Raw genomic sequence first — 25356 nt, 5'->3', positions numbered from 1 at the left:
TTTCTCTTCCCACGTGGAGGCAGGAACAGAAACCACAGGTGTCACCCAAGCTGTGCTGTTTCTCCTCCTACTTTAGTCAGCATGGCCAAAGGCAGCCAGGGGATTGAGTGAGCCAACTCTGCTGGGGTTAGATCTGTCATTTTCAAATTTCCTAGGTAACTCTTTTCTCTTCAAACAGATAGCAACTCAGCCGCTGTTTCATACCATGGATGATTTCATAGCCCCCCAAACGGCAAAACTGCATCATCCCACCACTTCTTCCTTTTACTGGACAGCGCTCTCACCGTATTTCAGTGAGTCACAGTGGTGCTAGTGAATCCCACTTCTGACACCAGTTGTGTCAGCAGTCTCAAGACCACCTCGAGATTCAGTGATTGCTTGGAGTACTCCGAGGACTCAGCATATAGTCCTCCTCATGGCTCTGATTCATTATAGTAAAGGGCACAAAGCAAAATGCAACAAAGGTGTGGGTGGCAAGTCCAGGGGAAACCACGTACATGTTTCCAAGCATCCTCTCCCATGCAGTTACACAGGAGACACTTAATTCTCCAACAACTAATTGTGACACCACATGTGAAATTCTGTCCACTAGGGAAGCTCATTAAGGACTCAGTGCCCAGGGTTTTTACTGGTCACAATAGCCTCTGTCTGACATGACCTAAAATTCCAGACTCCTAGTTGAAAACCAAGTGTTCATCATAAATCAGATTGTTTATTGAAACATTAAGGCACAGTGAGCCATTCTTATTGGGAAACATTGAGAACCTTTGCAAAATCCAAGTTACCAGATAGCAGCCAAGCACCATCCTTGCTAAGGATAGGTCTCAGACCTGCTATAATTATTTTTGCATATGGTCTAGTGAAATACTTTACTAGTGAGTTGTAGGTATGTGACTGAGTAACCCATACATGTTAATCTGTTGTGCTCATTTTTTCTCTTTATCACATAAGAAGGAATCTAATTTCCCTACATAATGTAGAACTCGTTGCATAATATTAACATACATGCATGATTCTGCCTTTCGAAAAATTAGAGTTCAGTAAATAACAGCTAAGCCCTTTTAAGAATTCATAGCATTCATATATACATATATTTTTCTTAAATTATTTGGTTAAACTGTTTTATGAATAAATGGTTGAATGTGGTGGGGCTTTTTTGGTTTTGTTTTGTTACTGCCAATTTGTGATGATAATATCATATATCATGTACAATAATGCTTGTTTTCTGTGCACTCCTGACCGAGAGAGGGAGCATAGTGTGCTGGAGTCCCTGCTTCAAGTCTGTACCTAGGCAGAAATGGTCAGCACCTTTGTATGTGCCCTAGTTAGTGGTCTCATCACATCATTTCTGTAAAAACCCTTGATCCCCTTGGAGTTACCTAAGGCAGCTCCATATGTAGTTCTTTTAGGTTAAAGGATTCTTGTATATCTTAACATGCTATCACCAAAATTGCAAGACCTACGTTAATGAAACCTTTTCAAATTTTAGCCTATTTGATCACATGAATTAATAACATTTACGTTGCTTATATCATTCTAAACTGGAGGCACTAAGATATTGTATTATTATTAAAGTACATTGACTATTTGTTCCATTTTTTCTCATACATCCTTGTTTCTTACGAGCGCTGTTGGCATTTTAAGTGGTTAAACAACACTGTGCTGCGTATTGCAGGATGTTTATCACCTCCAGCCTTCACCTTCATCACCTCTAGTAGCAGACGCTCCCTGTGTGTTCCCTTCTCACTCATTAGTGAAACCAAAGAAAAGCTCTCAGACTTTTCCCCAGGAGCCTCTGTGGGGACGGTGCCCTTAAGAACTGCTGCTCTAGATACATATTTGATTTGACTCTGGTTTGTGAAATTGATGCCAGAATTAATTAATAAATTATTTTGAACTTGTATTTTATTTCAAAGAAAATTTATTATAAATTATTTTAAAACGTACTTTTCTTATTCGTAAGTTGGTTTCTGTTTTTGTTTTTAAAGTTTATTTTGATTTTGATTTGAGAGAGAGAGAGGGCAGACACAAGCAAGGGAGGGGCAGAGAAAGAGGGAGAGAATCCTAGGCAGGTTCCACACTGTCAGCACAGAGCCTGACATGGGGCTTAAACCCACGAACCATGAGATCATGAGCTGAGCAGAAACCAACAGTTAGACACTCAACTAGCTGAGCTGCCCAGGCATCCCCCTAAGTTGGTTTTTGATCCCACTCTTTCCTCTCCTGTCTGCTTCGTCTCTGGCATGTAAGTTGACTTTTTGTTGTGTAGCCCTAAAATGTTGGTTTCCTCCAGAGTTTCATTTCTTTTTATTCTTTTAACTGAGTTCTCATATATGTAAATGCAATCCAGATTATTCTCCTGACTTGGACTTCTAGACTCAAATGGCCTTTTGTTTCCTCTATATGTCTGTCTTTTACGTTCTTTTTTTTTTTAAAGTTTTTTTTTAATGTTTTTATTTATTTCTAGGAGAGAGAGAGAGAGAGACAGCGTGAGCAGGGGAGGGTCAGAGAGAGGGAGACACAGACTCTGAAACAGGCTCCAGGCTCTGAGCTGGCAGTCAGCACAGAGCCTGACGCGGGGCTCGAACCCACGAACCGTGAGATCATGACCCAAGCGAAAGTTGGACGCTCAACCGACTAAGCCACCCAGGCGCCCCTGTCTTTTACATTCTGTAAATACTCCAAATTTAGAATGATAAAAATGTGTTATTCATAGTTTCAAACCAAACATCTGGAAGTTACCATCAGCTTTCTGGTTTTTAATTCCCTCATATTCAGTTGATTACTAGCTTTATAGATTTTTATTAAATACCTCTTGAATGAAACTTCTTTCCATCCCAGCTTCTTTCCCCCATATCATCTGAACAATTATAATAGTTCTCTGCCTCTGTCTTTGTTGTATCTCTGTTTATCATTTATCTCTTCCTGCATAACAAATTCCTCTAATATTCAGCATCTAGAAGTAACAAACACTATGTCACAGTTTCTGAGGGTCACGAAGCTGGTAGCAGCTTAATTGGGTGGTCTAACTCAGGTCTCTCATGAGGTTGCCCTGGACCTTAGCAGAATATGTAGGCCTAGACTCAACTAGGGCTGAGGTACCTTTCGGGTTACTCACATGATTGTTGGCAGGGCTTCGGTTCCTCACATGTGGGCCCCTCCATAGGGCAGTGTACAGCGTGGCAGTGTATTTTCCCCAGAATGAAAGAGGGCACTCCCAAGACAACGCATGGTATTTATAACATAATTTGGGATGTGACAAACCATCACACATGTCATGTGCTGTTAATTACACAAATGCTTGTACACTGTAGGAGGGAACTTACACAGGTATCAACATACCAGGAGACGGGGATCATTGAGTTCATCTTAGTGGCTGTCTTCAGAGTTAGAGGAAATAGATGATGCAAGATTTAGAAAAGAACTCTTAAAGATCTCCATTTTATATCAGAGAGGAAGAAAATGAGAGATCCCGTTGAAAATGAAAGTCAAGATCGAGACCTTTGAAATAAAAAAGAGCTAAAAAATAAAAGAACAAATCACTGATTTGAAAAACAAAAGCAGAGTACTCCTGAATGCAGAGCAGAAACAAAGTATGGGAAATAAAATGGAAATTAAGAAATGGGGGGGGGGCGCGCCTGAGTGGCTCAGTTGGTTAGGTGTCTGACTTCAGCTCAGGTAATGATCTTGCAGTCCATGAGTTCAAGCCCTGCATCGGGCACTTTGCACAGAGCCTGCTTCAGAGTCTCTCTCTCTCTCTTTCTCTCCCTCCCTCCTCCATTAGCACTTGTGCTCTCTCTCAGTAAACAAACATTTAAAAAAAAAAAGAAATCCTGAAGGTAGATCTAGAATTGGGTAAACTCATGCCAGGAAAGAACAGAAATAGTAGAGGACAGGGTATATATAATCCAAAAATGTAAGAAGAAGATTCCCCATGACTGAAAACTCTTGTCCCTCCCCACCCATCCCCACGAGTTTTTTTTTTTTAAATAAAGATGTTACTTTTTAAAAAATGTTTATTTTAGAGACAGAGCGTGAGTGGGGGAGGGGCAGAGAGAGAGAGGGAGACACAGAATCTGAGACAGGCTGCAGGCTCATAGCTGTGAGCCCAAAGTCTGACATGGGGCCCCAACCCCTGAGCCAGGAGGTAATGACCTGAGCTGAAGTCGGATGTTTAACCAACTGAGCCACCCAGGTGCTCTCACCCCTGACCAGTTTTAATATTTAAAGTGTTAAAAAAACATGCCACGACACATCCTTAAGGAATTTCAGAATTCTGAGGATAAACAAAATACTCCTTGTATTGCGGTGAGGAACAACAGTTAACTCTCAAACAAAGCTGACTATCCCCAACACTTTTCATTGGTCAAATTGGATATAGGAATTTGATGAAACATTTTCTTTAAATATTTGAAGGGACATTATTGTAAACGTAGTATTCTCTACCTAGTCAAGTTTGTAATCAAGTTTAAGACAAGATAAACATATTTCCAGACAGGTAAGGAATTAGAGGATTTAAGGCTCCAGCAGAAATGAAATAGGTACCCTTTCTTCTGTTCCCAACATCAGCCATTAAGAAATTGAGCTTTCTTGGGGGTGCCTGGGTGGCTCAGTTGGNGGGGGGGGGGGCAAAGAGAGGAGACAGATTCTGGAGCAGGCTCCAGGCTCTGAGCTGTCAGCACAGAGCCTGTCGCTGGGCTCGAATCTATGAACCGTGAGGTCATGATAGAAGCCAAACTCAGACGCCCAACCAACTGAGCCACCTAGGCACCTCTCTATTTTTGTTTTACATTTAGATCGATGTGATTTGTTTTGTCTTTTGGTCCAAAAAATTGTATATATCTTGATAAATAATACTTTTTATCATTATATAATCTTTTTTCTTTCTAGTCATTTTAACCTTAAATTCCTCTGTGGATGATATTAGTATTGCCACCCTGCTTTATTTTGGTTTGTGTTTCCTAGTACTTTTTCTTTTTGTGAATTACATTATGTACAGTACATTATATAAAATGTACCACTTTAACCAATGCAGTGGCACTGAGCACATTCACTGTGTTGTGCAGACATCAACATTATCCATTTTTAAAACTTCATCATGTTCTCTGTCTTGATGAAGCCCTTTTCCTCCAAATTATGCCTGTACTAGGTACCTCATATAAGTGGAATCACACAATATTTGTTCTTTTGAAGGGCATACTGTCTCCGGTGGGATAATTTATTGAGTTCCTGTTTAACGTTATAGCTGATATTCTTGTTTTATTGCTTTTCTATCACTATTAGATATTCTTGTTTCTTCATTTTTTGTTTTCCTTATTTTTCTTAATCTGAAAATTCACTTCTATTAATGGTTATATTCCTGTTTCCGAACTCAATCAGAAGCATATAGTGTTGCTGTAAATTAAAAGCAGAATCCCTGTTTATCACACTAGTTGCTTTCTTTGCACCTGAGGAAGCTGAAGCCTTTGGAACACTTCTTCCCTCTTGCCGGTCCTCCTGTCCCTCCTCTCTGTCCCCTTGAAAGCTTTGAAAACCCTTTACTTTGTCCCTCTCCCCCAAGCCAAATCCCTGATTTTCATAATATGATTAAGTAGTTTCCCTTACATCGTGTCCCATTTTGTTTATTTTTATTTTAGAAAGAGCACAAGTGGGGGAGAGGGGCAGAGAGGATCTCAAGCAGGCCCCACGCCCAGTGCGGAGCCCCACGCAGGACCCGGCCCCACGCCCCTGCGGCCATGACGGAGCCGCAGTCCAGACTCGGACGCTCCACCAACTGAGCCGCCCAGGCGCCCAGACATTTTTAAGAACACTTCGGTTATATGTATTCCAAGAGCATGTATTCTTAACCATTCAGATTTAATTTCCTACACTTACTGCTGGCCATTACTTTTATACCCTTTTATACTGAAGTGCCATTTGGTAGAACAGAGAAACTGCATGAACTAGAACTATGTGGGCCTGTGTGGGTCAACAGCAGAAGCAATGTTGAGTAAAAATGACTCGAAAAAATTATTGATACAATTTCTGTGAAGTTCAGAAATACGCTCTGTTATAAAACTTGAAAAATAGTAACAAATACAGGCTTGGTTACCCTGGGGAGGGTGGAATAGAGTAGGATGAGGGAGAGGAACGTAGAGGGCTCTAAGGGTATTAACATAATCCATCCCTCAGGTAGATTATAATATGTTTTTCAAACTGGGGGTTAAGATTGACCAGGAGACTCGACAGGGTCTTCTGTGGGATGAAGAGTAGTACTGTGTTTGAATGAGTACTGTGGACATACTTAGGAGCACCTGGAGGCTGAGAAGAGGGAGGTGGGGAAATGTGCTCAATCAGTCCCAAGTTTAGCTGTTTCTCGGGTAAGATTGTTTGGGAGTGACCCAGCCCTGCGTTCACACCATTTCCTCCTGCCTTAGGAGATTCAAGCCATGTTTTAGCCCTTCTAATGTGTGCCTAGCCCTACTTTGAGTACAGGGATACTAGGGTAGTCCTACTTCAGGGGGGCACGGACCCCTCTTATGGGTGACTTTTGCCTCCAAACTCCCAACAGCGTCACCAAACTTTCTTAGAATTGCATGCCAGTCTAAGGCTGTTTCTCCCCAACCTGGCTCTCCACCCTTCCCCACAGGGATCAGGCTGGCGTTGTGGGCTGTCACTTGCCCAGCTTCCTGTGGCACATTTCCCATTTTCTCCTGCACACATTTCCCTCCGTAAATCTCTCGTATGTCTAATCCCCTCTGCTTCTGGGAAGACCTAAACTAACAGGTCAATGTGTGTATAGTGCCTGGCACATGGGACGCAGTCAGTGCATGTGAGTTTTGTTACAGTAAACAAAGAGATGATGATGGTTTGACTCTCGTAGTGGTAATGGCTGCACATGCCCAAATTGGAGAGAGATTTAGGTGATGGATACAGTAGGACCATGACTGAATGTTGTCTGTGGCTTGAAAAGGCCTCATTTGCCCAGTCTCTTGCTTACCACTCCCCACTTGACTCGCAAACCACATCGATTTGCTTCACTTCACTGCAGGCGCCGCAGGCATCCATAGTCTGTGCGCCTGCCGGTACTTGTGCGGACCCCGTCCCTCCCCACCCCCTGTACTTTTGCCTGGCAAACTCCTGCTTGTTCTCGGAGATTACGCTCGGGAAACCAGCTCTTGCTGGGAGCCTTCCCTTCTCCTTGCTACCCCACTGCCTCTTACTTCCACTCCCCCGCTCCTGGGTCCTGAACCATCTTGTGTTTATATGCATAGTAGTTGTGCACATACTAAATTAGAATCAGCCTAGTTTTTAAAGTTTACTTCTTTAGAGAGTGCTGGTGTGTGCACATGAGCTGGGGAGGGGCAGGAGGCAGAGAGAATCCCAAGCAGGCTCTGCACTGTCAGAGCAGAGCCTGATGTGGAACTTGATACTGTGAACGGTGAAATCATGACCTGAGCCGAAACCAAGAGTGGATGCTTAACCAACTGAGCCATCCGGGTGCCCCAGAATCAACCTATTTTTGTGTCAGTTGATTTTAGCCTCTGGATGCCCTTAGTCATGAGGTGAGATTGTCATGAGGGGTCAGTTAACCATTTTATAGTTTATTCAAAGAGCAGTAGGAAACCATTGGAGGATTTTAAGTGTAGAGCTCATATGATGTGATTTGTTTTATAGGAATCACTTTGGCTACTGTTAGATGACTGGTTGGTTTGGAGAGGTGCAAGAGTGAGTTTGGGGAATGGTTTTGTGTGTGTTCTGGAGCCCACCTGCCTAGTTCCAGTATATACTAGCTGTGTCATCTTGGGAACGTTACTTAACCTTTCTTTGTCAATATCCCCATCTGTGAAATGGTGATAAAAATAGTATTATTTTTAGAGTTGCTGTGAAGGTTTAAGTGAGTTCAAACAGCTTAGAAAAGTAACTGGCACATAGTAAGCAATCAGATTTACCTATTTTGTTGTTATCCGACAATGATTTGTATATTTGCTGCATCCTGGGCAGTGAGCTAGACACCACTGTTAAACTGAAAGCTAAAATTAACAGGTGACAAAAGGAAGTTCAAATTTATACAGACAGAACTTTGTTATAGTGATGTCCCTAAGATTCCTTTTTTTTTTTTTAAATGTTTTATTTCTGAGAGAGAGAGAGAGCGTGAGCATGGGAGGGTCACAGAGAGAGGGAGACACAGAATCTGAAACAGGCTCCAGGTTCTGAGCTGTTAGCACAGAGCCCAACATGGGGCTCAAACCCAAGAACTGTGAAATGATGACCTGAGCCGAAGTCGGATGCTTAACCGACTGAGCCCCCCAGGCGCCCCCCCGCCCAAGATTGTGTATATAAAGCAAACCATTTGGCCATTCTTAAAATACTATGATTCTGGAGATGTCTTACTTTGATTTCTTTGACATTTCTTGTAACAGGGGCTCCTTTAGGTACTAAATGAGTCACTGGGGCACTTGGATAAAAGAATCCTTGATATAAGATTCTATCCTTTTGTTAGAAGTTTCCCTACTGTACAGCTTGGCAATTAAGAAATTAACTTGTTGAACATATTGTATTAATATTAAATATATTTCTGTAATATCAGCTTTATAAATTCAGAGTTTTTGAATACCACCTTGTGAGAGCTTTTTTTTTTAATGAGATACGATGGTAATTTGTGTGTAAATACAATGACTGTATGGAGGAATCTAAGAGATTTGCTAGTATTTAAATGACTAAAAAAAATAGCTTACATAATTCTGGTAAAGAATTAAAAGAATTTATACTTGTCTTTACATGAGAAAGAAATTAATAGTAGTTAAGCTTAGGATGTGGAATTGGACAATGGGAGCCTGCTTTTATAATTCAGAATATGCAGTGAGGGACGCCTATGTGGCTCAGTCAATTGAACAGCCTTCTCTTGATCTCAGGTCAGGTCTTGATCTCAGGGTCGTGAGTTCAAGAGTTCAAGCCCCATGCTGGGCATGAAGCCTGCTTTAAAAAAAATCCAGTAAATAGCAGAGATTTAAGGAGGAAAACAATGACAAAGAAAGTAAAACAAAAAGAGAAACAAATGTATGTGTGAGAACAGTTTACAAAGAATTCTTGGTTCCCGTGGATGGACTCAGCCACCCTCAGCTTGGCACATCACGACCCTCTGCTGCTGTGTTCGTACAGAGCTTGACGTGAGTTTGTTTTGGTCCTTGTGCCGGTGTTGATGTTTGTTTACTCTTATTTTTACAGGGATGTGCATGCAGTCTGTCTCTGGGATGATAAAGGACCAGCAAAAATTCATCAAGCTTTAAAAGAAGATATTCTTGAGTTTATCAAGCAAGCACAGGCAGTAAGTGTGGCATGTTTATATTAAGTTTATTTTAAGACTACTCAGAGAACGTCATATTTTCTGATTTTGAATGTAGGACTTCTAGAAGTAATTTTAAAATATCACATTGACTTTTGACATTTGTTGATTAAGTTTTTTAAATTTATTTAACCAATCTCTACCCCTAACTTGGAGCTCGAGTGAGCCAGCCAGGCGCCCCTCATTGATTACATTTTTTAATGATATGATTTGTTTTTTAGTAGTCCCCCCCCCCTTTCCCCCAGTGACATTTCTGTTAAGAACGTATATCATCCTCAGTTAAAAGATGCTGTAAAGAGGCTCCTGGGAGGCTCAATCTGTTAATCGTCCAACTCTTGATTTCGGATCAGGTCATGATCTCACAACCGTGAGACTGAGCCTTATTTTGGGCTCTGTACTGAGCATGTAGCCCACTTAAGACTCGCTCTTTCTCTCTCTCTCTCTCCCTCCACCCCCCTCCCACTTGCACTTGCACACCCCTCTCTCTCTCTCCCCAAAAAAAGATGTAAAGAATTCAAGTATTTATACATTCTTTAGAAGTCCCCACACTCACTGTTTTTTTGCCATGTGTAAGTACACATGAATTAGTTTATTTTCTCACAACCTATATCTCCTCTTAAGCTAATAGTAATTTTGTCAATTCCAGATATTTCTTCAACTGTATAATTCTTGCACTGTCCTTTACATTGCTGCTGCTCTTGGTTTGATAATATGTAGAAGTGTTTAATATTATTAAAATGAAATAAAGGTCATTTAAATTTAAAGGTCATAAAGTTGGGGCGCCTGGGTGGTTCAGTTGGTTAAACATCCAACTTCGGCCCAGGTCGTGATCTTGGAGTTCGTGAGTCTGAGCCCCATGTCAGGCTCTGTGCTGACAGCTCAGAGCCTGGAGCCAGCTTCAGATTCCATGTCTCCCTCTCTCTTTGGCTGCCCCCCACCCCCCACTCCGCTTTGCGCTCTCTCTCTTATTTAATTTTTTAGATTAACCTAAGTATTTTGGCACATAATTGTATAATTTAGCAAATTGGGATAGGCTCACGTGATTTGACCTAACTTTAGCTCCCCCTCCCCCCCTGCTTTTTTTTAAAGTAGGCTTCATGTCCAGTGTGGGGCTTGAGCTCACAAGACCCGGAGATCGAGAATTCTATGGTCTCGCTCCTGAGCCAGCCAGGCGCCCCAGGCCTGAGTATGTTACTGTGGCCGCAGGTGGCTGCCGGCGCTGCGGGGACTGAGTATCCAGGACAGCTTTGCTCACACACTTGGTATTTGGTGCGAGCTTCCGCCTCCTGTGCTTGAGGACCCCAGCCTCGGAGGTGGGAGTGAAATCTGCAGGCCTCCTCAGGGCAGCTGGGAAGTCTCATGGTGTCACATCTGCATTCTCCTGGTCAAAACAAGTCACAGCACCAACCCAAACCAGCGCTGGAGAAATAGATCCCAGCATCTTTTTAAAAATTGTGATGTAATTTACATGCCAGGAAATCCACCCTCTTAAAGCATATTTTACATATTCATAAAGTTGTGCAGCCATCATCCACGAATTCTAGAGCATTCTCATCACCCTAAAAAAAATACCATGAGCAGTTACCCACCCCCTATTACCCACTCCCCACAAGCTCTAGCAACCATTAATCTGCTTTCCTTTTATTTTTTAAGTTGACTTATTTATTTTGAGAGCGAGAGAGAACCCGAGCACGAGTGGAGCAGGGGCAGAGACAGGGGAGAGAGAATCCCAAGCAGGCAACATGAAGCCCAATGTGGGGCTCGTTCCCATGATCATGAGATACTGACCTGAGCCGAATCCAAGAATCGGATGCTTAACTGACTGAGCCACCCAGGCGTCCCAATCCACTTTCTACTTATGTGCTTCTGTTGTGTGCATTTCCTATAAACGGAATCATGCAATATGTGGCCTTTTATGACTGGCTTCTTTGATTTAAAATAATGTTTTTAACATTAAAGTACATTGTGATAATTATATTTCATTTCTTTTTATGGCTGAATAATCTGTTGTATGACTGTACGCCAGTTTTTTCCAGATCTGTTCATTGGTGGACACTTGGGTTGTTACTACTTTTTGTCTGTTTTGAGTAATGCTTCTGTGAACATTTCTGTGTAAGTTGGGTTTTTTAAATTGAGGTATAATTGACATATAATAATAGTTTTAGGTATACAGTGTAATGATTAGATGTTTGTATATCTTGCGAAATGGTCACAATAAGTTAGTTAACATCCATAATCACACATAGTTATAGACTTTTTTACTTGTGATAAGAATTTTTAAGATCTACTCTTACCAGCTTTCTAATATTCAGTGCAGGAGTGTTAACTGTCATTGTCCTCAAGGTCTATGTTATTGCCAATGGCAAGACTTTTTTTTTTAATGGCTGGGAAAGAGTCTAATGTGTATATATACCACATTTACTTTTTCTTTTTCTTGTTTTAAAATGTTTGCTTATTTATTTTGAGAGAGCGCAGGCAGGGAAGGGGCAGAGAGAATAATCTCAAGCAGGCTGTGCCCTGTCAGTGAGGAGCCCGGCAAGGGGCTCAATTTCATGGGCTGTGAGATCATGACCTGAACTGAAATCAAGAATTGGATGCTTAGCCAACTGAGCCACCCAGGATTCCCTGTGCCATATTTTCTTTATCTCTGATATACTTTGGTGGTTTCCATATCTTGGCTCTTGTAAATAATGCTGCAGTATACATGAGAGTGCATATGTCTTTTTGAGTTTGTTGTTTCAGTTTCTTTGTTATCCAGTTTTTTCTGGATAAATACCCAGAAGTGGAATTGCTGGATCATATGGTAGTTCTGTTCTTAATTTTTCGAGCACCCTCCATAGTGTTTTCCATAGTGGCTGCACAGCTTACTTCCCACCACCAGTGCACACGGGTTCCCCTCTCACCGCAGCCTCGCCAACGCTTGTTATTTCTTGTCTTCTCGATACTGGCCATCCAGTATCGACAGGTGTGAGGTGGTAACTCATTACGGGTCCAATTTGCATTTTCGTGATGATGAGCATCTTTTCAGTGACCTGTTGGCCGTTTTATGTCTTCATTGGACAAATGGGAAGATCTCCCCATTTTTCAGTCGAATTATTTATTGTTTGCTGTTGAGTTGGAGGGGTTCTTTGTGCAGTTTGGATACTAGCTCCTCATTAGGTACGTGATACAGGATGACTTTCTTCCATTGGTAGGTTGTCTTTTCCTTGTATTTGTGGTTTCCTTTGTTGTGCAGTAGTGTTTTAGTTTGACATAGTCCCACTTATGTATTTTTGTTTTTGTTGCTTTTGGTGTCCTGTTCAAAAAATTCGTCGCCCAGAGCTGTGTTAAGGAGCTTATCACCCATGTTTTCTTCTGGGAGTTTTATGGTTTCTGGTCTTATGTTTGAGTCTTGAATCCATTTTGAGCTCGTTTTTGTGTGTGTGGTGCAAGAGACTGGTGCAGTTTCCTTCTTTTGTGTGTGGCTGTCCAGTTTTCTCAGCTCCATTTATGGGTACATTCCTGTCCTTTCCTCATTGTATATTTCTGTCCTTTCCTTATTGTATACTCGTGGCTCCTTTGTTCTAAATTAATTGACCACTTATGTGTGGGTTTATTTCTGGGCTCTCTCTTCTGTTGATACGCATGTCTGTTTTTGTGCTAATACCACACTGTTTTGATTACTACAGAGGTTTGTCATATAGTTTGAAGCCAGGGAGGTGATGCTTTGTTTTTTTTTCCTCAAGATTGCTTTGACTATTCTGGGTCTTTTGTGGTTCCCCACAAATTGTAGGATTGTTGTTCTTTTTCTGTGAAAAATACCATTGGACTTTTGATTGGGATTGCATTGATTCTGTATATTGACTTTGGTAGTGTGAACATTTTAATGCCATTATTCCTCCATTCCATGAGCACTGGATATCTTCTCATTTATTTGTGTCTTTAGTTTGTTTCATCAGTCTTACAGTTTTGGTGTACGGTTCTTTCACGTCCTTGGTTAAATTTATTCCTGGGTATTTTATTCCTTTTGATGCATTTTAAATGGTATTGTTTTTAAAATTTCTCTTTCTGAGTGTTTAAGTATATAGAAACACAGTGGATATTTGTATATTGATTTTGTATCCTGCATTTCTACTAAATTTGTTTATTAGTTTTGAGAGTTTTTTAGTGGAGTCTTCATGATGTTTTATATATTATGTTATCTACAAATAGTGACAGTTTTACTTCTTTTTGACTTGGATGCCTTTTATTTATTTTTCTTGTCTGTCTAGCTTGTATGGTGGCTAAGACTTCCAGTATACATTATATCACAGTGGTGACAGTTAGCACTCTTGTCCTGTTTCTGATCTTAGAGGATAAGCTCTTAGCTTTTCACCATTGAGTATGATTTTAGTTATGTGTTTGCCATATATTGCCTTTATTATGCTGAGGTAAATTCCCTCAATACCCACTTTGTTGAAAGTTTTTTTTTTAATGTTTTTATTTATTTCTGAGAGAGAGAGAGACAGAGTGAGCAGGGGAGGGTCAGAGAGAGAGGGAGATACAGAATCTGAAACAGCTCCAGGCTCTGAGCTGGCTGTCAGCACAGAGCCCGATGTGGGGCTCGAACCCACAAACCGTGAGATCATGACCTGAGCCGAAGTCGGACGCTTAACCGACTGAGCCACCCGGGTGCCCTTGAAAGTTTTTATCATAAATGGATATTGGAGTTTGTCAAAAGCTTTTTCTGCATCTATTTGAGATGATCATATGACTTTTTAAAAATGTTTATTTATTGGGGCGCCTGGGTGGCTCAGTCAGTTAAGTATCTGACTTCAGCTCAGGTCATGATCTCATGGTTCTTGCCTCGAGCCCCGTATGAAGCTCTGTGCTGACAGCCCAGACTCTGGAGCCTGTTTTGGACTCTCTGTCTCCCTTTCTCTCTGCTCCTCCCCCCCCTCCCTCCGCCTCGCTCTCTCAAATAAACGTTAAAAAAATTTTTTTTGTATTGTTTTTTTATTTTGAGAGAGAAAGAAAGGGCGAGAATGCACGCATGTGCATGTGTGTGGGGAAGGGCAGAGAGAGAGAGGGAGAGCCTGGAGTGTAGAGCCCAATGCAGGGCTCGATCTCACTGATTCAACTGTGAGGTCATGACCTGGGCCAAAATCAAAAGTTGGACACTTAACCAACCTAGCCACCCAGGCATTCCAATTATATGATTTTTATACTTCGTTTTGTTAACGTGGTGTTTCACATTGATTGACTTGTGAGTGTTGAAGCAACCAACCTTGCATCTGTGGAATAAATTCCAGTTGATCATGGTTTATGGTCCTTTTAATGTATTGTTGAATTTGGTTTTCTAATATTTTGTTGCATAGCTTCACATCCATGTTCTTATGGGATATTGGCCTGTAATTTTCTTCTTTAGTGCCATCTTATCAGTTTTTGGTATCAGTGTAATATTGACTTCATTAAATGAGTTTGGAAGTGTTTATTCTTTTTCTGTTTTTTTGGAAGAGTTTGAGAAGAATTGGTATTCTCTTTAAATATTTGGTAGAGGAGCGTCTGGGTGGCTCGGTCGGTTGGGCAGCCAACTTCGGCTCAGGTCATGATATCACGGTTCGTGAGTTCAAGCACCATATCGGGCTCTGTGCTGACAGTTCAGAGCCTGGAGCCTACTTCGGGTTCTGTGTCTCCTCTCTCTGCCCCTCCCGTGCTCATGCTCTGTCTTTCTCTGTCTCTCAAAAATGAATAAACATTAAAAAAGTAAAAATAAAAAGTAAAACTAAAAAATAAATGTTTGGTAGAATTCGCCAGTATTGCCATTTAGTCCCAGACTTTAGTTTGTCGGGAGGCTTTTCATTACCGATTCAGTCTCCTTGCTAGTTACTGGTCTCTTCAGATTTTCTGTTTCTTTAATTTTCATAGATATATGTTTTATGGAATTTGTCCATTTCTTCTTTGTTGTCAAATATGTTGGTGTATAATTGTTCCTGGTGTCTCTTATAAGTAGACTCCACACCCAGTGCGGGGCTTAAACTCACAATCCTGAGATCAAGAGTCACATGCTGTACTGACTGAGCCAGGCAGGAGCTCCACTCCGTTGTTTTTCTGTGTTATCAGTTGTAATGTCTCCTCTTTCATTTCTGATATTTATTTGAGTCCTCTCTTTTTTTCTTGGTGAGTGTGCACAAGTTTTCTATGAACTTTTTTGGGGACATAGATATTTATAGCAGCATTATTCATAATAGCCAATAGACAGAAACAACCCAGATGTTCATCAATGGGCCAAGAAAATGTAGTGCATCTATAAAATGGGATAGAATTCAGCCGTAAAAGGAATAAAGTAATAATACGTCCTAGGACTTGGATGAGCTTCAAAACTGTTATATGAAAGAAGTCAGTCATAAATGTCTGCATATTATATGTTTCCATTCCTGTGAAAGTCCGGAGCAGGCAAATATATAGACACTGAAAGCAAATGAGTGATTGCTCAGGGCCGGGGAAGGGATGGTTAGGAATGGTGGTGGGGAGGATAAAACGGTGATTCACTTAAGGATAGGGGGTTTGGGTTTGTAATGAAATATAGTTGACATATAACATTTTATTAGTTTCATGTGTACATCATGATTTTGTGTATGTATCAAAATGATTGCCAGGGGCGCCTGGGTGGCTTAGTTGGTTAAACGTCCGACTTTCGCTTAGGTCATGATCTCGCGGTTCATGGGTTCGAGCCCCGCGTCGGGCTCTGTGCTGACTGCCAGCTCAGAGCCTGGAGCCTGTTTCGGAGTCTGTGTCTCCCTCTCTCTCTGACCCTCCCCTGCTCACGCTGTCTCTCTCTCTCTCTCTCTCCTAGAAATTAAAAAAAAAAAAAAATGATTGCCAGTCTTTGTAAACGTGTTTTTATTTTTCTTGGATATATACGTGTTTTCATTTCTCTTGGATATAATATAGTTTGTACATTAAATAAAATACTTCATATTTACAGCATGGCTATGTTCTGTTCTTCTTTCATGCACCTACCTATATTTATTTCAAATTCATATGATTATTTTTTCCCCCCAGCGAGTACTGAGCCATCAAGATGATACAGCTTTGCTAAAGGCGTACATTGTTGAATGGCGAAAATTCTTTACACAGTGTGATATTTTACCGAAGCCTTTTTGTCAACTGGAGATTACTTTAATGGGTAAACAGGGCAGCAATAAAAAGTCAACTGTAGAAGACAGTATTGTTCGCAAAGTAAGTTTATGTTTTCATTTTTTCCCTTACTAGTCTTCAGAAAAAGGGTGATTTTAAAACTTTAGAAAGTAGTTTAGACTTTAAGTGGTTTTCCTGCTTCATGTAGAAGTTCCTTTTAAGTTCTTGCTGAGTTTTACTGAATGATAGAGTCTTTCTTCCAGCCTCGCTGAGCTGCCCTTCTGTTTCATTCTCCCACGTGGTGTTAAGCTTTGAATCTGTGTCTTCAGACATCACTGACTTTTCCTAGTTTTATCTTCAGTATTCTATTTCCTTCTTGTTTTTTTTGTACTTTTACCTTCGTGTAAATTACTTCACATTTTTCCTCTTTCAAAAATCTCTCATTAGGTTACCTTCTCGTATCTTTGTGTTTCATTGTGACTAAGCTGCTGTTATCTTTGTGTTTTTCTTTTTACTTGATTCTAATTATTGTGAACTCATTATACTGTTTATTTTCATGTTTTGCATAGTTTCTAGTTAAAAGCTCTGTGTCCAGAACCCTCGTGATTTAATCGAAGGAACTCAGCTCTGAAAGTGGACTCCCAGGTTTCCTTTTCAACTCTTCAGTTAATAATGATTTAAGCTCTCTGTCCTCAGTTCTTATATGTATTCTTGCTTCTGAGAAACAAATAGATTTGAAAAGTAAAAGAGAAATACAAAAAGCCTCTTGGACTTTAAACAACTTGCTACTTGCTGAACGCAAACTCAGGCATTCGGATAGTTGCCTAGGCATTCCTGCCCCTTCCACGTTCTAAAATTTGTGCTGCTGTCCACAGGGATGCTGTAAATTTAGACACCCAGTGGTTCTCTGGTGGTAGAAATAACTGCAATGTGAGACATTATCCCCCTCCCCCCAAAAAAGAGAAAGAAAAATACTTCTAGATGCTTTTTAATTTTCAGCTCCATAATCTTGTCCTCTCTTGTTTTTCCGTTAATCTTTTAATTTTTGCCATTCCCTGCTGATTACAGGAATCAGCATCACTTAATGATTAAGAGCGTAGATTCTGAGACCGTGGTTGTTGGATTCAAATCCCAGTGTGGCCATTAATGAGCTGTGTAAATGTGGGGGTTAACTTTCCTCTCAGTGCCCCTGAGGCTGCATTTCTAAAAAGGAGATAATAGCACCTCTATATCGGTTTTGAGGATTAAATGAGTTACCTGTGGAAAGTACTTACAGCAGGTGCTAGGTACATGGTGAGTGTTACATGCCTGTCATTCTTGTCGTTATTGTTGCTACTGTTGTTATTAATATATTTTCTGTGTCTGACCGAGTTGCTTGGAATGATACTACATATGGATATGTGTATAACATTTCCATCATTTAAATGGAACATCTTTCAGGTGGATTTGTGTGTTTTTTTAAGATCTAGTATCAAGCAGGTTTTCACTTGGTGCTTTTTGCATTCATTGTGTGTTTATACAGACCTGCGTATTCGCATTCCAGACACTTACCAGTATTTCTGAAATGTAACCTTGTAACTATAGGGGAGGTAACCTTTTCCAGGTATTACTGTATTTAATTTTTACAACAACCACTTGAGATTTGTATTCTTATTTTTACTCAGTGCATAAGTAATAGAGCTGGAATTCAAATCCAGTTTTGTTAGATTTTGAAATGTGTTGTTTAACATTTACCATGTGCTTTAGTCCCCTGAAGTATTCAAGTATTTTAAAATTTAAAATATTCAAGTATTTTAGTGTTTATAGCTTGAATTTTTTGTGTATCTACATGGTACCTAGTAATAATAACTGAAATGATTTCATATTGTCTTCTTTTTATCTTAGCTCATGCTTGATACATGGAATGAGTCAATCTTTTCAAATATAAAAAACAGACTCCAGGATAGTGCAATGAAGCTGGTACATGCTGAACGATTAGGAGAAGCCTTTGATTCTCAGCTGGTCATTGGAGTAAGAGAATCCTATGGTATGCTCTGAACTTTTATGATCATAATTTTTTTATGGAAATTCTGAGACAGATACAGAAGAGTACTGCCAGAGCTATGTGTACTAGCATATAGTCAGTCACGTCAGCAATTAGTGCCAGATGCCGTTAAGAGTATGCAGAGGGCATGAAATCTCTTCAAGGAACATAGAAAAGTCCCTATTTGTGTGGTTAACATTTGTTTTCTCCATGTCACTCATTTCTTGGAAGGCAAATCCTTTTAGTGACCTAAATTAGAGAAATGTAGATATGATTTTTGAGCTCATAAAGGTGGTAAATGGTTTTCTACTTAGATTTTCAGGCAGTATATTTATTTCATGTACACATTCCTCTCTGAACTTACCAGTTTCTGACACTGCTGTTCTTATTTTTTAAGTCAGATACAGTGTTTTCTCTGAGAATACTCCCCCTCCTCCCTAATTCCCAGGCCAGCATAGGTCCCTCTCACATTCCTTCGTAGGACCCGTGCCTCCCTGTCGTCACCCTGTCGTCATACTTCAGTTCAATTGACACTGTCTTTACTGAATGTGGGATGTGGGCACAAAGTACTCCTCACTAAGAATGCTTTGTATTCATGAACCTGTAGTTATCTTTGATTGGCTTTCTCCATTGTCCCCATATCGAGGTGTCATTAGCCATGTCCTTAAAATTTATTCCTCTTATTTCAGCTACCACCAGTTTATACTGTGTAAACTCTGCTTCTGGACTTTTGAAACAGTTGTCTTATACTGATTTTTTGCTATCACTTAATGCATGTACTGTTAAACAAGATTAATTTTTATGTAGCAATTTATTGGTATTTTTCTTACCCACTTAGTGGTTACACTATGCTGAATTCAGGTCACTTAACGTGAGATTTGAGGTTTTCCACAACCACTCCCTTTTTTTTTTTTTTTTTTTTTTTTTTTTGAGAGAGAGAGCGAGGGAGAGTACAAGTAGTGGAGGGTCAGAGAGAGAAAGGGAGAGAGAGAATTCCAAGGAGTCTTCACACTGTCAGCGCAGAGCCCAACGTGGGGCTCAAACTCACGAACCCAGAGTTCATGACCTTAACTGAAATCTAGAGTCGGATGCTCAACCAACTGAGCCACCCATGCACCCCTCCACAGCCACTCCTGACTTCCCATTATACCTTGTATTCTGTGAACCTTATGGTCTATTCAGACAACCTGGTCATTATACCTTGACTTGGCCTTGTGATTTTTGTACTTCAGATTATTTGCTTATTTTACTAGCTTCTGTGTAAATTCTAGTTTTCCCTTAAGACACAGCTCAGATCTCATCTCATCTGTGAATGGTTTCTTGACCATCTAGTTAGAAGTCATCCCCTTTCTTGTGCAGAAATACAATAGCCTGTGTTATCTGTACTGTTTGTCACTTGAGTGCTTTATGCCGTTACCATTTTAAGTCTCTTAGGGAGAAGGATTTTGTATTATATTTATGTTCTCTTGAGCATTGTCACAGTCCCTTGCACATAATGACCCCTCACTATTTGTTATTTCATTTATTGTACTCAAAATACTGATTTGAAACATAATTAGAGTAAAATTTTATTTTCTGTTTTTCAGTTAACCTTTGTTCTAACCCCGAGGATAAGCTTCAAATTTATAGGGATAATTTTGAGAAGGCATACTTGGATTCAACAGAGAGATTTTATAGAACACAGGCACCCTCGTATTTACAGCAAAATGGTGTACAGAATTATATGAAATATGTAAGTCAGAACTTAGTATATGTGATAATTTCAACCGTTCTCTTGATATTCTTAAAAATGATTGCAATTTTGCTTCTGGGCAGGCAGATGCGAAATTAAAAGAAGAAGAAAAACGGGCACTACGTTATTTAGAAACAAGGCGGGAGTGTAACTCTGTTGAAGCAGTAAGTAATTTTGTGATTATGTATTCTTGGAGATTTTTTTGAAGTACAGCAGCCCAGGGATGGCAAATCCGTGATGCAAGTCTTAACGACTTCTCCTTTCTCTCCTCTCCGACCTGCATTCCTAACTGAGCACAGCGCCCTCTCCCGGTTTCCCGGCTTCAGAGGGCACCTTCTTCAGAACCCGTCCTCCTTGTGAGCTGATGTGCAAACCGAAATCTATTTGCCATCCCTGCTCTAGACTTTACTACATTTAATGTACTTAATGTTTAAAGTGTCCTTGTATTGTTTTATGCTTGTCTAAAGTTAAGCCTGTTTGTGTTGCAAGTAAAATATGCTCCCTAGAGATACAGTTGATTCTTAGAATTCACGATAATTATGTTCTGTAAAGTGGCCATCAATGCTGAAATAGTGATGGTGGAGGGTATTTATTCTTGTTCTGAGAGGATGTTTTCTTTTTTTTATTTTTATTTATTTCTAGGGGAGAGAGAGAGAGACAGTGTGAGCAGGGGAGGGTCAGAGAGAGAGGGAGACACAGACTCTGAAACAGGCTCCAGGCTCTGAGCTGGCAGTCAGCAGAGAGCCTGACGCGGGGCTCAAACCCACGAACCGCGAGATCATGACCTAAGCGAAAGTCGGATGCTTAACCGACCGACTAAGCCACCCAGGCACCCCACTGAGAGGATGTTTTCAAACTTTGTCTTGTCATGAGATAAAATACTACTTGATCAGCGAAAATCAGTCTTTATATTGTTATTTTGGGGGAACTGTAAGGTCCCTGCCCTAAAAAAAAAAAACCCTGAGAGTGATCAGCGGACATAGCCATGCTATAGTATCTGTCCTCGCGGTTTTCTTCCACATGGAGAATGACCTTCATGTGCTGTCCTAAGGAGGTAAGAATCAGGCTTGCATGGTCTTGGACATTGCTCACATACAGCAATAGTGTTTGTTTCCTGTAGTCCTTTTCAGTCTTTGGAGCTGAGGAACTAGATTTAGATTTGCATTCTAGGAGGCCACTTTCTATTCGCCTGTAATCAAACATTTTCAGCTGTGGATGGATTTATTCATTTATTTGCTTTTGACTTTTCTTTGGCTCTTCCATCTCGAATAATAGTCATGTTTTTTCTTTGTTCAGAAATCAGGCTGTTAGATTTTTTTTTCGTTTGGTTTTTATGTTTGTCTTTTCATAATATACAGTAGATTTCCTCATTTAGTGGTTAAAATAAGTTTCATATTGGCCAGAAAAGGGGGCTAATTTCATGGTTGTTTATAGGAATTCTGTACAGAAAGCCAGGCTTGGGCTTCATTCAGAATGCAGGGAAGGCCAGTGAGTGTTTCCTAGCAAGGTGCCTCAGAGCTGTCCCTCAGGGAGAGGACATGACGGGATGAAAGGTTCACTGGAATGGGGAAGAGAGAAGACTAGAAGGTAGGTCTTGGCGCATGATGATCATTGGATCATTTGTGCTGGGGTTTAGGAGCGCTGGATATGATTACAGCAGTGGGGGGCGGAGCCCAGAAGAGGAGAGAGAAAGGCTTCTGGAGGTGGAGCGTGGTGTCTGTGGGTGGGGCTAGATATGAAAGGGAACAGAGTCCCAGTGTTTCTGGGGCTTTGGCCTGGGGAAAGAGTGAGTCTTGGTGTTGAGGAAGGAATACAAGTGAGCTGGAGGAGTTTGAGTTGATCAGAGGATCCCCCAGGCGTCTACGTGGGGGTGTTGCAGTTTTGTGAGACAGAATTATTGTTTTTCTACCATGGTTTATACAACTTAATGTGTATCATATCCGTATGAGACTTCAGGAAATTCAGCATAGAGGTCTAAGAGTAAGAGAAGGCAAGGAAAGGAGAATGAGAAGGCAGCGATATTCAAATACATATTACTCTTTGTATAGAACACATAAGCCTCCCTTTCTGCTTTGAAACACATGCGCACACACAGAAAAAGTTACAATAGAAGATATGAATTTGCTCTTCCACAGTTAACAAGGAGCATGAGCATCTCATCGAGCTGAATGATTCTAGAGTTTAAAGATAAGTTTTTTTGTTACTATTTTCAACAGAGACCCTAAGCAATATAGCATGCTTCCAGAGAAATTGTACTTTATTGGGGATGTTGAGGTCTTTTTGTGTGGTTTATTTTTTTTTGTTTCCCTCAGTTTTCTGCTTATTTTTTAAAAAATATATTTGATTCAAGCATAATGTATATACATAAAAATGCACAGAAATCTTAAGTATGAATTATCACAAAGTGAACATACCTGTAAAATCACCATAACAAGAATTACCAGCAATGAGAAATCCTCAGTCCTGCTCCTTCCAAATTACTCTTGCCATCTTTTTCTTCAAATGTTATCACTCTGTTAACAACACTGATTAATACTCATCAGCGACCACTGTGTTGTTTATACAGCAGAATTTGGTGTGGAGGACATAGCACGTACCAGAACTGTAGGATTAATTGTAACATTGGGAATTCCAGGCTTAAGGCAGATGCATTACTATTTATATACCTCACTGAGCTGAGGCCCTGATACTGTGTATATAATATTTATTATATATTTGTTAATTTATAGTTTCTGTTTTCAGAGAGAAATGATGTGCTAAATTGAAGTATGTTGTGATGGAAGGAACAGTAAACAAAAACTCACAAAGTCTTGATACAAATAAAGTAGGAACAGTATTATTTGGGTTTTCAGTTTGTTTGTTTGTTTTGTTTTCTAGGTAGGCTTCATGTCAAGCATAGAGCCCATCACGGGGCTTGAACTCAAATCCCTGAGATCAAGACCTAAGCTGAGATCAGGAGTCAGATGCTTAACCAACTGAGCCACCCAGGTGCCCCATGAGCAGTATTGTTTGAATAGTTAGTAAGAAACAAGTCACTTTTCTTACTACAAATAATTGAGAACAGACTTACTGCCCTAAATTCTCTGAGAAGAATTTCAAGGGGCCAGAACATGCAATGCTGTGTACTTATCTACTAGACTATTCTTATTAATGGAGGACAGTTATAATACAGGGAGCATATGTTTTACTGTTACAGTCACTTCAGTTGGTACACAGTAATGCACACCAGAAGTTAACATTAGAGTATGTATGTTTCTGGCATTTTCCCCCTCTATAAATTAGCAAATTATTATGGTTAATCAATTATCTTCTTTGTCTTTAGTTTGTATGAATCATTCTCAATTTTTTAAACCTGGTTGGTTTTTAACCTATGCAGGAACACACGTTTTTGGACCTGGTATATTTTCTGTAGTAGAGGAAATCTCACCCGGGTTGTACCCTGTTGTGAGGCCAGGCCTAATAAAGATCAAATGTACATTTCGAGTACTGTTAACATAGTGCTAAGCAGCTTATTGAGTTCGCACGTTGTTTAGCAGAGGGTTTTATTTTGTTACCCTGGGTGTTCCAGGCAGCTGATGACATCATTGGCAAATGATGATGCTTACTTCTTCCTTTCTAATATTAATATCTCCTGTTTCCTTCAATAGACGAAATCTGTTAATAATAGCTCATTTTAGGAAAATGTTAAATACTGGGGATCCTTGTCTTCTTGCAGTCTTTAAGGGGAATATGTCCACATTTTCATCATTAAGCATGGTGTTGGATTTTGGCATGATGTTTGCATTTTGTTAGGTTAAGAAAGTATTCACTTTTTCTTTTATTATGAATATTCTCAGAAATGTATATGCTGTAGCAAAGCCAGTATCTTTGTTGCATGGAGAAACACCAGGGTCCGTTCCACTAAGATCATGAACGAGGAAAGGGTGCCCACTATTTCTACTTCCGTTTAACATTGTATTAAAGGTCTTAGCCTTTGCAATTTAGAGAAATCAGTTGGAGGAATAAGAATGGGGGAGCAGAAGTAAAACTCTCAGTTTAAAGATGAATGATAGTGTATTTGGAAAACTCCGCGGACAATCAGTGATAAAACTAACTCAAACAGGGGCACCTGAGTGGCTCAGTCGGTTAAGCGTCTGACTTCGGCTCAGGTCACAATCTCATGGTTCGTGAGTTTGAGCCCTGCATAGGGCTCTGTGCTGGAAGCTCAGAGCCTGGAGCCTGCTTCGGATTCTGTGTCTTCCTTTCTCTCTCTGCCCCTTCCCTGCTCATGCTCTGTCTCAGAAAGAAATAAACATTAAAAAAAAAAAAAATTTTTTTTAGAAGAAAAGAATCTCTCACTTTCTAAAAAAGAAAAACTAACTCAAACAATAAAGCACTTCAGTAAAGCAGTAATCATACTGCTTTAAAATTAATGTACAAAACTAATAGCCTTCATATGTACAAATAACAAACAGGATATAATATTAAGGAAAATCTCACTGTGGTAATAACAGAGAAAGTTAAATACTTGGGAATAAATTTAACAAGAAATGTGTGAAACCTAGAAGAGGAAAACTTTTTAAACACTCAAAAAAACCACAGAAATAGATTTGAAAACATGGAAAGGCATTCTGTTTTGTTTTGTTTTTTTTAAATTTTTTATGTTTATTTTTTAAGAGAGAGCTCAAGTGGAGGGAAGGGACAGAGAGAGAGGGAGAGAGAGAGATCGCAAGCAGGCTCTGTGCTGTCAGTACAGAGCCCCCTGACACAGAGCTCAAACTTACGAACCGTGAGATCATGACCTGAGCCAAAACCAAGAGTGGGACGCCCCAGTGCATCTATTGTTCTTAAATTCTGTAACTCACATTTACAAAGATGTCAGTTCTTCCCTAAATGAATTTATAAATTCACTGTAATTCCAATGAAAATACAACTATTTAATAAAGTTAGGACAAGTTGATATGAACGTTCGTGTGCAAAAATAAACATGTAAGAATAGCCAGGAAAACACTGGAAGAGAAAAACTATGCAGAGAAAGCTCTACCAGACATTAAACATCTTCTGTAAAATCCTGTGGTATTGGCACATGAGTGGGTAGTGGGCTAGTGGGATGGGGTAGAAAGTCCAGAGTTCCATGTGACAAAGGTTGGATCTCCAATCATTGGGAGTAAAGATGGACTTTTTAAAAGATGGTGATGG

The 25356-nt window shown here is 40.1% G+C and overlaps 1 protein-coding gene across 1 annotated transcript in view; it reads left to right on the top strand.

Annotated features, from left to right (window-relative positions):
- Positions 1 to 25356, top strand: part of CUL5 (cullin 5) — a 92973-nt gene that overhangs the window by 28414 nt on the left and 39203 nt on the right. Inside the window, 5 exon segments of the mRNA XM_077777437.1 lie at positions 9208 to 9307; positions 16349 to 16525; positions 18308 to 18449; positions 20033 to 20178; positions 20262 to 20342. Of these exon segments, the coding sequence (XP_077633563.1) occupies positions 9208 to 9307; positions 16349 to 16525; positions 18308 to 18449; positions 20033 to 20178; positions 20262 to 20342 (646 nt within the window).

This window comes from Crocuta crocuta, unplaced genomic scaffold, assembly GCF_008692635.1.
Source record: "Crocuta crocuta isolate KB4526 unplaced genomic scaffold, BGI_CrCroc_1.0 scaffold278, whole genome shotgun sequence".
NCBI lineage: Eukaryota > Metazoa > Chordata > Mammalia > Carnivora > Hyaenidae > Crocuta > Crocuta crocuta.
The sequence above is the reverse complement of the archived record's forward strand: the minus strand, read 5'-3'. Positions and strand labels throughout refer to the sequence as shown.